The 15517-nt window shown below is 40.2% G+C and overlaps 1 protein-coding gene across 4 annotated transcripts in view; it reads left to right on the top strand.

Annotated features, from left to right (window-relative positions):
• LOC137643828 (pyroglutamyl-peptidase 1) overlaps window positions 1-14659 on the top strand; it is a 79171-nt gene extending 64512 nt beyond the window's left edge. For all 4 annotated transcript variants that reach the window (XM_068376535.1, XM_068376536.1, XM_068376534.1 and 1 more), the window contains exons 4-5: window positions 11060-11168; window positions 14055-14659. In XM_068376535.1, coding sequence (XP_068232636.1) covers window positions 11060-11168; window positions 14055-14247 — 302 coding nt within the window. In that variant the 3' untranslated portion in view covers window positions 14248-14659. The remainder of the gene's footprint in view (window positions 1-11059; window positions 11169-14054) is intronic.
• The last annotated feature ends 858 nt before the right edge of the window (window positions 14660-15517 follow it).

Raw genomic sequence — 15517 nt, 5'->3', positions numbered from 1 at the left:
AAAATAATTTTAATGTTTTGTTTATATACAGTGAACCCTCGCTACTTCGCGGTTCGACAATCGCGGATTCACCACTTCGCGGGGTTTTCCCATAACCCATATATATATACATATCGCGGATTTTCCGGAAAATTCGAAAATACCGCGAAATCTGAAGATAACCAAATACGATATTTTGTTACCTGTAATTCCATTAATACTGTAATTAGTAATATCTGCTCTTACTGATTGTTCATTGCATTACATATGATATATAATTCAGCACAGAAAGAAATAAAACACGAAAAGAGAATGTGATCATACGATAATTCAGTACGTAGTAAAATTAAATCGAACATGAAACGCAAATCAGATGCAGTCATACCATATTAGAATGGTGTGTACTGTAATGGATGTGCTTCTTTTCCATGAATCTTTTGTATGTATACGTACGTAGTACAGTACTGCATCCAATAATATTCTTTGTTGCAAAAATCACATTTCGAATAAGTACTGTAAGCGTACGAGAGAGAGAGAGAGAAAGAGAGAGAGAGAGAGAGAGAGAGAGAGAGGCGTAAAATAGCGTACGTACGTAAATTTTTATTATTATTGTTATTATTATTATTATTGTTGTTGTTGTTAATAAAATTATTATTGTTATTATTATTAATCATTATTATTATTATTATTACTGTACAGTATTACTATCATTATTTATTATTATTACGGTATTGTACTTAATCTACGTACGTTCAGTATGCGCGGGGCATCTTCTATGAGTAACCAACGCACCATGTACTGTAAGACGGGTTGTGATTGGTTCAAGCGCTGATAGATGACGAATCAAAACTCAAGTTTTGTTATCTAGCCTGTGATTGGTGTTTTGCCCGCATCTTCTACCCGCAGCATCACAGTTCTCGCGGGGCTGCATCGTTCACTTTCTCTTTCCGCGTATTGCTGAGTAGACGTTCTTAACTTTGTGAAGTTTAATCTGTGCTGTGTGCGACTGTTTTAAGTTGAACTTTTTGTTGAACTTTCTGTTACAATGGCTCCCAAGCGTTCTGCTTCTAGTAAGGCTGGTAGTGAGCCTAAACGCCACCGAAGAATGATGACGATAGCTGAGAAGGTTACGCTTCTCGACATGTTAAAAGATGGTAGAAGTTACGCGGCCGCCGGCCGCCATTTTGGCATCAACGAATCCACTGTTCGCTACATCAAGAAGGACGAGGCGAACATTAGAAAGACTGCTGCAATCACCTTTAGCAGATCAGCGAAGCGAGTCGTTACAACGCGTAATAAAACGATCGTACGCATGGAAGGTGCTTTAGCTGTGTGGATTGCCGACTGTCGGAAGAAGAACATAGCGTTGGATACGAACACCATCCGAACAAAGGCTTTGAGCTTGTATGAGAATTTTGCGGCAAAGGAACCTCATGACGACGATGGCGACCATGCTGAAGAAGATGATGATGTAGATGATCCTCAACCAGGGACCTCCACTGATTCCCAGCGTCAGAAACAACGTTTTTCCGCCAGCAAAGGATGGTTCGCGAAGTTTCAGAAACGCTTCGCCCTGAAAAGCGTTTCCCTGCATGGGGAGTCTGCTTCCGCTGACACTGCCGCTGCTGAAACTTACGTGAACCAGACTTTCAAGAACATTATCGCTGAAGGTGGATACAAGCCGGAACAAGTGTTTAATATGGATGAAACCGGCTTGTTTTGGAAGAGAATGCCGTCGCGAACTTTCCTGTTCAAAGAGGAAGCCAAAGCCTCTGGCTTTAAGGCATTCAAGGATCGCGTTACCCTCGTGATGTGTGGCAATGCTGCTGGATTTTTGTTAAAGCCGGGGCTTATTTATAAGTCGAAAAATCCTCGCGCTTTGAAAAACAAAAATAAGAATCTCCTTCCCGTGTACTGGATGCATAATCAAAAAGCATGGATTACGAAGATGCTGACCTCCAACTGGTTCCACCAGTGTTTCATCCCGCAAGTCCATGAATATCTCTTAGAGAAGGGCTTGCCATTCAAGATCCTTCTCCTTATGGATAACGCTGGTGGACACGCAACTGACCTGTCGCGTGAGGGCGTTCAGGTTGAGTTCCTGCCACCCAACACCACGTCATTAATTCAACCAATGGACCAGGGGGTTATCAGGGCGTTCAAGGCCCTCTACACGAAGAATACCTTGGCGGACCTCGTTGCGTGTGTGGATGCTGCCCAAGATGACGAGGATGAAGACTTCAACTTGAAGGCGTACTGGCGGCAGTACACCATAGCCACGTGCCTGCAGAATATTCAAAAGGCACTTCAAGAGATGAAACCTGCAACCGTAAATGCGAGCTGGAAGAAGCTGTGGCCCGATATTGTTTACGACGACAAGGGATTTACTCCGTCGGAAATCCAACACTCTGCAATACGGAAATCTGTGCAGTTGGCTGCCATAATTGGGGGTGACGGGTTTGGCGACATGACGACTGAAGACGTCGACGAGTTGTTGGACTGCCATTCCCAGCCCCTAACTGACGCAGACCTCGAAGACCTGACGAAATCGGCAAGTGAGGAAGAGAGTGAGGGTACCCAGGAAGAGACCCAAGAAAATGTAGAAGAAACGGGCTTAACATTAGAACGGCTCGCCAAGTTCTGCAACCATATGAAGGAGGCGAAAGAAATGTTGCAAGAGTGGGACGAGGATATGGTTCGCTCGATGCAATTCTGCAACAAGGTCGATGACATCACGACTCCCTACAGGATGCTCTTGGATCGAAAAAAGAAGCAGCGGCAACAACTTCCGATCACAATGTTTTTTCAGCCTCGCAAAAAAGAGCCAGTTCCTCCTGCTAGTACGCCTTCGGAAGAAATTGAAGAAGTTGAAGAGGTGTCCCAGGAAAAGACACCTCCGTCTGAAGAGACGTAAAATACTATCATTGACTGCACAGTAGAACACATCATCAGATTCATCATCATCATTTCTACTGTGCAGCAAATTCATCGCCATCGTCATTCAAGTTTTTCTTGAACTTCTTTCGTGGTGAGTACAGTAACAAACTTTATTTTTTACTTTAACCTGTTTTATAGTTTAGTAATGTACGTACTGTATGCATTAAGTTAGAGGGAAGGTTTTAAAAGTCTACATGTTGTAACCTATCATATTTTTTTTGTTTAAAATTTACATTTACGTACGTAAAACAATCTCTCTCTCTCTCTCTCTCTCTCTCTCTCTCTCTCTCTCTCTCTCTCTCTCTCTCTCTCTCTCTCTCTCTCTCTCTCTCTCTCTCTCTCAAATTGTTTTCCTGCTTTGCTACGTACAAGTACTGTATAATTTATATTTGTAAGGTAACATATTTTGTAAATGCTTTTACTGTAAATACTGTATGTACTGTATCATTATTTATCACTATCATCATGCGTGTTAAATGCCTTGTTTGTTCTGAGCGTGGTTGTTTACTGAGCGTACACGCCGTCGTTTCAGGCGGCGTCATAAAGAAAAAGATTTCATTTGGAAGTCCTAAGAAAAATACGTAAACTAAAACATTGGTAATAAAAAAATCAACATACAGTACTGTATAATCAATATAATCGATGCAAAAACTAACCATACGTACATATATGTGTACACTAAATGAGTTTGTTTCTTCATTATGATCAGAGATGAACGTAAACAAAACATTGGTTGCCATTTTTTATCGTGCTTTTTAGGTGTTTAGGAAACACATGATATAAAATCGCCTTTAATATTTGTGCCTGTTTTAGTTTAGGGTGCTGTAGTACATGCATTAAGTGTTCTGTACATTAAAGGGTGGTTTGTTAACAGTACTACGTACAAGGGAAGGTTTTAAAAGTCCGAATATACATGTTAAATAAATAGGTAAATATGCTGTCACTACTTCGCGGATTTTCACCTATCGCGCCCGCGTCTGGAACCTATCTACCGCGATAAACGAGGGTTCACTGTAGACCTTTCCTGAGAGTAGGCGGTCCTAACTTGGAAACCGAAGTTAATCAACGTTGAGCCCTTTATATCGTAATTAGCTTTTAAAGAGCTAAGGATTTAAAACTTTTTAAATGTAATATTTTATGAAAGAATTTCTTTAATAGTCTTCGTACTGTTTTCAAAGATGAACTAACGTTTAGTTTATTTATGCTACGCAGTTGTTGACGTTCAGGACGTTCAACATGCGCTCTATCGTTACGATAGAGAGAGAGTGTATCACGGTTTCACTTTGCAGTAAGAGTAAATCGATTCTGACGTTTTGTTCATTCTTTCTTAGCTTAAATGTTTTAAATTCTATTTTAAAGGATCTTTTTATTTGAAAAACCTTTCAGTTTTTTCCTTTAGTCAAATAACATGTTTTTTTGACGAAATATATTTGGGCTCTTCTCTTAGGTGCGAAATCAAGAGAGAAAGAGAGAGAGAGATAGAGACGGAGGGAGAGAGAGGAGAGAAAACGTTCTGTTCAAGCGGGTAACGTTGTTCTCGAGTTACTCTCGTCCCTAGTCGCTGTACGGGGAGGAAGGATAAAACGTTTTTAGTTTTTTATTCTCGTCCCCAGGCTATGTGCGGTGAGAGATTGAAAACGTAGTTATATGAACTAGTGTTTAGTCTCTTTCCCAGCCACTGATTTTTTTATCTTAAAATATGTTTTCTGTTTTTTGCTGGTATTAATGAGCTTGCATTATACGACTGATTTCGCAATTACTACCTTTTAATGATGGGTAGAATTGCGTGTTTCAGGTAGAAATCAGTAAAAGTTTCGATTTCAGTGGAATAAGTGCAAAACAGAAAATCGAAGTGATAAAGTGATATGCGCAAAGTGTTACAGTGTTGCGTCCGAGGGTTCGTCTGTTCGTGCCTGTCGTTCACCTAGTCCGGGACCTCTTGCATGCTCCCAAGCCCAGGGGAGAAGTAATGTCAAACGACTTATGGGTTCGAGAGGCCTTGATCAACGAACAGACGTTTTCCCTCTATGGTATCGGGTGTATCTTACCAAGATCTCCCCTACCATAAGACGAGAGAGACGTTTCTCCTCGTCATCCGAAGGCTTTTCGCATAAGAACCCTGTCACAAGGTTTCGAAGCCCTTAAGCGAAAGTCAGTCCTTTCAGGACAGGTCCAGCGTCCTGGTTACAACCATTAGGACAGCTCTGACCCTATGCAGTCATCGGATAACTGCTCGCCGCCTAACAAAAGCGTAACACAGACTCCGAGAGTCTTTTTTTGTTGGCAAAGTGTTGCGGTCACAGACGTTACCCTCGTCTCTTACCACAACCATTTCCGTTGATCCTTAATGGGTTGTATGGCAAGACATGCAGTATATGCTTGCCTCCCTTATGGAAGACTATTCTGCCGATTAGTCCGTTGAGTCTAGCCGTTTATCTCATCGATATCCTGGCTTTCAGCCAACCTAACATTCCTTTGTGCTTACTGTTGACGTTGGCGTAGCTTAGTCACGTCATTCAGGTTGTTTAAAACCACACTCGATGCGGTCTCGTGTGGTTTTTCAGCCGCATTTGGACGTTAGGCCACTTGCTGATGCTCCTGTTGACGTTCAAGACGTTCACTAACAATCGGAGTTGACTTGTTTTGACGCTGTGCGTCAACCTCCGCATTCTAGAGTTGTTTTGACTGCTCAGTCTAGGCAGTCAAAGCAGTCTCGAGTGGACGCTGTGCGTCCTCACGCACCTGTTGTGGTTGACAGTTCAGTTGTTGACAGTTCACAGACTGTCAAGCAGTTACATGACGTTGCGTTCTGGTCCGCTACTAATGCACCAGTGAGTGTGGACTCTGCTTGTAAAGCATTGCCACCACGGTAGGTCTCTCCCTTGCTTGAGACTCAGCTTTTATCGGACAAGGTTCCTGTAGATGAGGAAGTTGCTGTTCCCCCTCCTACTGATATTCCCTTGAGGACTCTGTCAGATGGAGAGGAGCCTAAAGCTGCTTAGCCTCCTATGGACTTTAATTAAATCATGATGATTTTTTTTAAGGATCTTTGTCCGGATCTTTTTGTAACTGCTGCTCCTCGTTCGCCTAAACGTCAGAGCTTACACTAGGCCTAGCTACTTCGAAGCCGTTGTTTTTAAGCTAGTGCTCTCTCGCTCTCCTAGAGAGTTTTACGTTGGCTAGGCGACTGGTTTTTCACCAGGAGGAGTTTGGGGGATACAGCCTTTGCTTTCCCTTCTTTTAAACTGGTTTATAGAGCGAGAGTCTGATATGACACGAGAGAAGTTCTCGGCTTGGGAGTTCATGCCTCTGCCCAGATAGACTTCTCAATTCTCGTAGACTCTCCCTGGCGCCTCGCCAGGAGACGCTCCAAGTTGTTTACAGGTCAACTTCACAGCTGTTTTCGAGCCTTTGAAGTTTTGCTGTACAATTATGTCATGCATAACAAGGCTTTCAGGGATGGTAAGCGGTACCGCCTCAGTCGCTAACCCCGTCTGTTGCCACACCTGCTCCCGTAGACCCTAAATGGGCTTTGCTGCAAGACATGCAGTCCAAGCTTGCGTCCTTGATAGAGGACTTTAATGCGGAGAAGGTTGCTACCGAACCTTCTGGCCAACAACCTTCCAACCGGTCGGTTGTGCGCCCTGTTGACGCTGAGGTAACCTACTCGCGTCTGCCAGTTGAGGTGGTTCCTCTACCGATGCGACCCAGTGTGGGTTGCCAGCCGCACGTTGACGTTAAGCGACGCTCGGAGGTGGTTGTTGACGTTCAGGACGTTCAACAACCAGCAGAGGTGACTTGTTTTGACGCAGTGCGTCAACCTCAGCAACCCGGTAGGGTGTTGACTGCACAACCCAGACGGTCTAGACAGTCTCGGGTTGACGCTGTGCTTCCTCGCGCACCCATGGTTGTTGACAGTTCACAGACTGTGCAGCAGTTCCATGATGTTGCGTCCGGCTCCGTCACGCATCCACCAGTGCGACCGGACTCAGCGAGGCAGACGTTGCCCACTCCGTTGCCGTTTCCTCATCAGTTTTCGGATGAGGAATCCTCTGATGAGGACGTTGCTGAACAACAAGACGATCAGCCCCCAGAATAGATCAAGCCCTGCTATCCATCCAGAAGATGCTGAAGAAGGAACGCTGCTCAGTCAGGCTGTGGATGAGTCTGGTAGGGACGCTGTCATCCGTGGAACAATTTGTGTCACTAGGAAGACTACACCTCCGTCCTCTTCAATACCATCTAGCTTTTCACTGGAAAAAGGACAAGACGCTAGAAGCGGTCTCGATCCCGGTTTCCGAAAAGATAAAGTCTTGTCTGACTTGGTGGAAGGACAATATCAACCTAAGAGAGGGTCTTCCCCTGGCTGTTCAGACTCCCAACCACGTTCTCTTCTCGGACGCATCGGACGTGGGCTGGGGCGCGACACTAGACGGTCGGGAATGCTCAGGACTGTGGAACTCGAGTCAGAGGAGCATGCATATCAACTGCAAGGAGCTGTTGGCAGTACATCTGGCCTTGAAAAGCTTCAAGTCTTTCCTTCGAGGCAAAGTGGTGGAAGTTAACTCGGACATCACCACGGCCTTGGCGTACATCTCCAAACAAGGAGGTACCCACTCACTGACGTTGTACGAGATCGCAAGGGACCTGCTCATCTGGTCAAAAGGTCAAGACATCTCCCTAGTAACGTGGTTCATCCAAGGCGACTTGAACGTCATAGCAGATTGTCTCAGTCGGAAAGGGCAAGTAATTCCAACCGAATGGACCCTCCACAAGGATGTGTGCAAGAGACTTTGGGCCACTTGGGGTAAAACCATCCATAGATCTCTTTGCAACCTCGCTGACCAAGAGGCTTCCAATCTATTGCTCTCCAGTCCCGGACCCAGCAGCAATACATATAGATGCTTTCCTCCTAGATTGGTCACATCTGGATCTCTACGCATTCCCACCGTTCAAGATTGTCAACAAGGTACTGCAGAAGTTCGCCTCTCACGAAGGGACAAGGTTGACGTTAGTTGCTTCCCTCTGGCCCGCGAGAGAATGGTTCACCGAGATACTTCGATGGTTAGTAGACGTTCCCAGTAGTCTTCCTCTAAGGGTAGAATGGTTCACCGAGATACTTCGATGGTTAGTAGACGTTCCCAGTAGTCTTCCTCTAAGGGTAGACCTTCTACGTCAGCCACACGTAAAGAAGGTACTCCAAAGCCTCCACGCTCTTCGTCTGACTGCCTTCAGACTATCGAAAGACTCTCGAGAGCTAGAGGCTTTTCAAAGGAAGCAGCCAGTGCGATTGCTAGAGCAAGGAGAGCTTCTTCCATTAGAGTCTACCAATCGAAGTGGGAAGTCTTCCGAGACTGGTGCAAGTCAGTTTCTGTATCCTCGACCAGTACCTCTGTAGCTCAAATAGCCGTTTTTCTCTTATACCTGAGAAAAGGACGATCCCTTTCAGCTCCCACTATCAAGGGCTACAGAAGCATGTTGGCATCGGTCTTCCGGCTTAGAGGCTTAGATCTTTCCAAACATAAAGATCTGCAAGACCTCCTTAAGTCTTTTGAGACCACCAAGGAGCGTCGTTTGGCTACCCCTGGATGGAATTTAGACGTGGTACTAAATTCTTCATGTCAGACAGGTTGGAGCCGTTACAATCAGCCTCCCTGAAAGATCTCACTCTTAAGACTCTTTTCCTGGTATGCTTTGCCTCGGCTAAAAGAGTCAGTGAGATTCATGCCTTCAGCAAGAACATAGGATTTTCGTCAGAAAAAGCCACTTGTTCGCTACAACTTGGTTTTCTAGCCAAAAATGAGCTGCCTTCTCGGCCTTGGCCTAAATCTTTCGATATCCCCAGCTTATCGGAGATCGTAGGCAATGAACTAGAAAGAGTCTTATGCCCTGTTAGAGCTCTTAAGTTCTATTTAAAGCGTACTAAACCTTTACAAGGCCAATCTGAAGCTTTATGGTGTTCAGTTAAGAAACCATCCTTGCCTTTGTCAAAGAATGCTTGGTCAGACTTTATCAGATTGTTAATACGAGAAGCTCATTCACATCTGAGTGAGGAAGACTGAACTTTGCTTAAGGTGAAGACACACGAAGTTAGAGCTGTAACAACTTCCGTGGCCTTTAAGCAAAATATATCTCTGCAAAGTATAATGGACGCAACCTATTAGAGAAGCAAGTCAGTGTTCGCGTCATTTTACTTGAAAGATGTCCAGTCTCTTTACAAGAACTGCTACACACTGGGACCATTCGTAGCAGCGAGTGCAGTAGTGGGTGAGGGCTCAACCACTACAATTCCCTAATTCCATACCCTATTAATCTTTCTCTTGAAATGTTTTTATTGTTGTTTTTTGGGTTGTCCGGAAGGCTAAGAAGCCTTTCGCATCCTGGTTGATTTGGCGGGTGGTCAAAGTCATTTCTTGAGAGCGCCTAGATTAGGGGTTTTGATGAGGTCCTGTTGTATGGGTTGCAACCCTTGATACTTCAGATCCTAGGGGTCGATCAGCATCCTAAGAGGATCGCGAGGCTCCGTAAGGAAGACGTACTTAAAAGGCAGAGTAATTGTTCAAGTCGACTTCCTTACCAGGTACCTATTTATTTTGTTTTTGTTATTTTGATAACTTCTAAAATGAAATAAAAACTCTTAGCTCATAAAAGTGTAAACATATATTGCTGGTCTCTACCCACCCCCCTGGGTGTGAATCAGCTATATAATCACCGGCTAAGTTAAATATTGAAAAATGTTATTTTGATAATGAAATAAATTTTTGAATATACTTACCCGGTGATTATAAATTAAAGGACCCTCCCTTCCTCCCCAATAGAGACGCAGTGGGACGAGGAGAAAATTGAGTCTTTGTTTACATTGAGTACTGGGTATCTGGACGACAGATGGCGCTGTTGGGCACACCCGCAACCTGTGTAGCGATCGCTGGCGAGTTTTTACCGTAGAGTTGTCTGTCGGGCAACAGAGTTGCAGCTATATAATCACCGGGTAAGTATATTCAAAAATTTATTTTATTATCAAAATAACATTTTTTTTTCCAGATTTTCAAGGTACTGATAACTATTTTTCTCCTATAAACTGGTATCAATTAAAATATCTCATGCTACCAGTAATTGGTATCTGTATCTAATGATTTTCATTTGTGTAAGTTTGTCCATGTCCTGATTATATTTGTACTAATTATTTTTCTGTTGCTACTCATGGAATGCTGTTTATTTATATCCTGTTGACATATGTGAATCATACTGCTTCTAAAAATAGTTGTCCCTGTGTCTAAGGAGAAAGTCTTTCAAGTTTAGGAAGGCGAAGGATGCTACTCATGATGTTTCTGTTTCCTATGCATCGAAATTCTCGATACTGTAGTAAGCATCACAAACTTTGTCTTTTATTTCCATGGCCTGGGGCTTTTACGCACCATTTGTAGGTAATTATAGCTACAAGGTTAAGCTTTAATGACCGATTCAGCCTCGCTGAAATCAAACTCCTGTTAAAGGACTTTCACAGAATCAAAAGTCTTATAGCATATCCTCAACCTACCCAGTTGCCTGGACTCTGTTACAAGCAAATCCCCTTTGTTTACCAACTGAATTGCTACCTCACTGCTTGCAATGCTAGGCCTTACCCTTTCTACTCTGACAGTACCTGAAATGCTCAAAGTTTGGATTATAGACCTTGCTACTGCTTCCCTAGAAATGAGCTTGCTGTGTCAACTTTGTTTACTGCTTCTGTTTGTGATTAATTTAAGCTGCTGCTTTCTCAGTCTCTTCCACTTTCCAGGCTTTAGAAGAATACTAAGCTTATTCTGACTGTTAAAAACACTAATGTTGGCATATGTGAGTGCTGGCTTTATGTAATAAACATGATATTCAGTATTTGGAAATTTGCATAATTTAATTTTAGGTTCTGGGTAAATTTTATGTTGCTGTTTATGTACTGGTTGATAATAAAGCTGTATTATTTCCATGGAACTGCAATGAGCACATATCGCATGAGCATCTAATTTTAGTGATAAAAGCCTATTCACTTTACAACCTGCATACACTCGATACAGAAACGATATTTTTTATCCTAACTTAAGAGTAAACTAAGAAGTATCAAGTATTGTGATAATTCTAGTTTGAAAATTAAGTTTTTGTCACACAGATGGTGAAGAAGTTATTAAGTCTGACTTAAGGATGGATTTGGTCACCAGGGCCCTTAACAATGACACATCTTTAAAATTAACTTGTGCGAAGTCTAATGATGCCGGACGGTAAGTAGTTCTTGATTTATTATTTTCTATCTTCTTATGGTAAAGTATTTAATAATATTTTCCTGTACTTTATTGTGGATCTGTTGTTCCCATAAGAATACTTGATGTATGGGAGTTTTAATATTTTTGTAGTTATAATGAACAGGTGTAGAATTTTATCCCAACTTCAGTGATTTAGAAATTTTTTATTTTATGTTAGATGTCAAGAATATTCTTTTGAAATTTTCCACATAGTTCAATACTACATATATAATACAGGAATATTTTTAAGCAGCAACTATGCTAATAGTTTACCAAGACAGATTTATGGAAAGTAGATCATAATAGGTTATATTAGGTGACTGTAGACCGCACAAAATTTGAATACTGTACTTCATACTATAGAGTACAAATACACTACTGATTTCAGCACCTTTGGTTCTAAAGCCCTGCTAGATTATCAGTTTTACTAGGCCATGTAAGATTACCTGTTACTAGCTAGTTATACACCTACTATATTTCTGAATCACTAATTATTCAATTCCTTTTAATTAAAGAATAGTGGACTACAGTACTAGAAACTCAAAAGAAATATTGAAATTGAATTAATAAAGTTAAATACTGCATGTTGATGATTAAAAATTGTAATTGTGTGTACATTCTTTTGTTGGTCTTTTATGGTGTATGTTTTGCTGGTTTATAATTTCATGTAATTGTTCCTTGAGGTTTAAAGTTTTTACATTTCTTTTTTGTCTTGTTTTTATACATAAAAATAACATTAATATTTTTTTAAAGAAAACATAAAAGTTATTGCAATTTTTCTTATGATCAACCTTTCATACATTTTTCTTTTATTATATGCAACACTTATACAGTTACTGTGTATGACTAGTTCTCTATGAAATGAGACGAAAATGATCTAGCCGTTATGATAGAACAAAACTATCGCTAACCAGTTCAAAAGGCGTATTGCTTGTTGTTAATTATTAGCTTTTGTATCTTGTGTTACTGTATATAATGAATTTTTCTAAATGGTAAAGAAAACAATCATTGTCTTCAAAAGGAAACTCGTTTAGCAACCTCAAAGTACTATACAAACATAATTATTTTGTCTAAAGTTCTTTTGGGGATTTATTTTTATAAAAATATTGTTAGCATTTGTTTTATTGTAAGCATGTATGTGTTATTGCATTAATCTTCAATTACTGTAAAGTTTACTTGTTTTTCCTTAAATCCTTTATCATTAATTATAAATTACAAGGAATGTACTTACTGCAGTAGCTTCGTAGCCTTGAACCTAATTTTCCAGCTGTAAAGTTAAATAAGCAAATAAACCTGTAATGACATTACTGCATTAACAGAGAGAAATTGGTGTATATTGCTCACCAAACACACTACATTTATAGGATAAAGAAACTATTTATACAGTGCATTACGAATTCTGTAAAATTAAGAATGGTAATGTTTTGATATACCAAAATAAAAATAAAACGTGTGAATTCGGCTTTAAGAAAATTTATGAAAATGATCCTCGACCCCTACGAACTTATCTTGATTCTACCTTAGAGAACTTTGGCTTAACATTAGTAGAAAAGTAGCTGTTACTCTTTGTTGAACCTTTAAGATGCTTTGGTAAAATCTTTCATTTATGTAATCCTCAAATAGAGAATCTCATATTTGTAAGAAAGAAATTTTTCCTTATACAGTAATGAACAATAGAATTTTATGAGTACAATAAATTCATGATGAAATTTTAATACTCTGCAGTCTTGTCATATTTTCATTTTAAATACACTGACAGTTTATTTCAAAATTCATTATTCCAGCAGTATAGCATCTTAAATCTGCAAAAAGATTTCATATGAAAGAGTTTAGAAGAATCACCGCAATAGGATTAAAGTGATTGTTAACAAGCACTGTACATGAAAAATAGGATCAGAGAAAATGAAAGAGAATAACATTTACATGTGGTGCTGAGAATAAGAGTAGTACATGGTTGTACCGTATGGGTGAAAAAGGCTTTTGTTTGAGACTCGTCTGGTTCTAATGATTACAGTAGTGTTACCGAAGCTTTTTATAGTGTTAGCATATTGTCATTTTTTTCATATTGAACTTACTCATGTTTAAATCTGTTCTTGTTGATTTTTCTCCCATGTGTTACCCTTTTGCTATTTTTATCTTAGCACTATTGGGCTACAGCAACCTCTTGCCATATCAAGGTTCACCTATCGCTCCCTCAGTACATCGCGGATTTGTAAATATATATGGAAATCTATATGTTCACAAAGATGAAAAGGTTCTGTTGTAGTATCCCATTGGAAATGTCCCTGCCAGGTACTCTGCTGGACTGTGGGTTGAGACCCGCTCAATCTCGATAATTTCCTTTAGTAGACCAACCTCACCATCTGTCATGGGGAGCCTATAGGTCTACCTGCTGATTCATCAGCAGCCATTACCTGGCCCTCCCTGGTCCTAGCTTGTATGGAGAGGGTTCTTTTGTGTTGATCATGTGTATATATGGTCAGACCATAGCGCATTGCCCTGCTAGGACATTGTCACTGGCCTTTGCCTCTGCCATTCATGAGGGACCTTTAAACTAGAAAAATCTATCAATTTGTGATACCAGCTCAAACTTAGGATTCACAGATTCAGAGTCACTAGCAATTCCAGTCACCACAACCATAAGATTCACAAATGAAGCAATGCTAAGTTACACTGAATAAAAGAGATACTGTACATTGAATAGATTCATATAATTATTGACAGGGATTACATCATATAACTTGCCTGGTATTATAAATGCTTTCAGTGCAAATTTTGGTTTGTTCGCACTTTCAGTAGCAAAGGGGTAGCTGCACCAAGTTTATGGTTTTGTATTAGATCAGTCAGTAGTTGTATTGTTTACAGGTTCCTGTGTGACTTCATATACTACACATCATTGCATGAGGATAAGTCTCGATCTGCATTCATCCATGTCCCTACGTTGAATAAATTCTCAAAAGAGGATATTTCATCAGCCATTGAGAAAGCTGTTAAGGAAATGTACCTGCAGGTTACTAAACAAGATATGTTGGAAGAGAGGGAAGCACAAAATATATGATGAAAATGGATTTTATTGATAGATTGTGATTATATTGTTAATCATTTTTATATATTTATTGTTGTATTACTTTTAGAGAATTATCTGAATAATTGAATTGTTTTAATACTATTGGAATACTTGATGAAAATGGCAAAATATTAAGTAATATTTTTTATGTCAAATTTCCACAAAATAGTACAAAAATGTTTTATTAAGAGGGAGTAAATTACAGAACTTTGAAACTTAAAATTTTTTTGTTGTAGCTTGCTATGAATATTTTGCCTTTAGTAAACTGATACCTTTGGAATAATGAACACTTGACAATAGTATGAGCTTTTCAGAAGCTTTTTAGAACTATCTAAACTTTTTAACATCACAAGCTAATGTTTTATGTTGTAAAATGAGAGTGTTTATACAACTATTATGTGTTTGGTCCAAAGTGTTGCTCATTATTGTAGCTGGACCCTGACCTTAAAAAAAAGCGGAGATTCCCCCAAGAGGGTTAGTCCATTTCATTTGCTTAATTTGGTCAAGAATAGCCAATTGATGTGTACTCTTTATAATATCTTATATTTTCATCTGATAGTTTCTTTGCTTAATTGACGATGCAGGTGCTTCATGTGGTGCTTGTTGAGAAGCTTAATATTTTTATTTTCATAAATACATTTTGATATTTGCTTGTAAAGGAACTCTAAGTTGCCTTTGGTTATTCCTCAACTTGATAGCAGGATGAGGTTTACACAGTATTCAAGAGGCGATGTCTGTAAGGGACTTGCTGTCTGTAGGTTTAACGTAAATCCTCTATACTGTAATAAATGCAAGCAAAGTATAGACCATGAATCGAGTAAAGTTCAGGTTCTAACTTCAGAGTTCATAAGGGAACCTAATCAGATGGAAAAAAAAAATTGCTCAAGAGTACAGTGATAGTAATAAAAGTGATAATTTGTAATTTTTCAATATTAAACTTACCCGATAATCATGTAGCTGTCAACTCCGTTGCCCGACAGAATTCTATGGAGGGATACGCCAGCTATCACAATACTAGAAGGGGGTGTACTTACCAGCGCCACCTGTGGCCAGGTACTCAAGTACTTCTTGTTGACACCTCCTCAATTATTCCTCTGTCGTGCTTCCGGCAAGACGTTCTGGGATACGCTATGTTCTTGGAGTATTTTCACGACTTTGGTGAAGTATTTCTCTTTGATTTCGGCTGTCGCTTTACTGGAAACTTCTATATTAGCTTAGTTAGCTTTTGGAATTAATTTGATTAATTATGGTGACGAAGAGA

Source organism: Palaemon carinicauda, chromosome 7, assembly GCF_036898095.1.
Source record: "Palaemon carinicauda isolate YSFRI2023 chromosome 7, ASM3689809v2, whole genome shotgun sequence".
Lineage (NCBI taxonomy): Eukaryota > Metazoa > Arthropoda > Malacostraca > Decapoda > Palaemonidae > Palaemon > Palaemon carinicauda.
The sequence above is the reverse complement of the archived record's forward strand: the minus strand, read 5'-3'. Positions and strand labels throughout refer to the sequence as shown.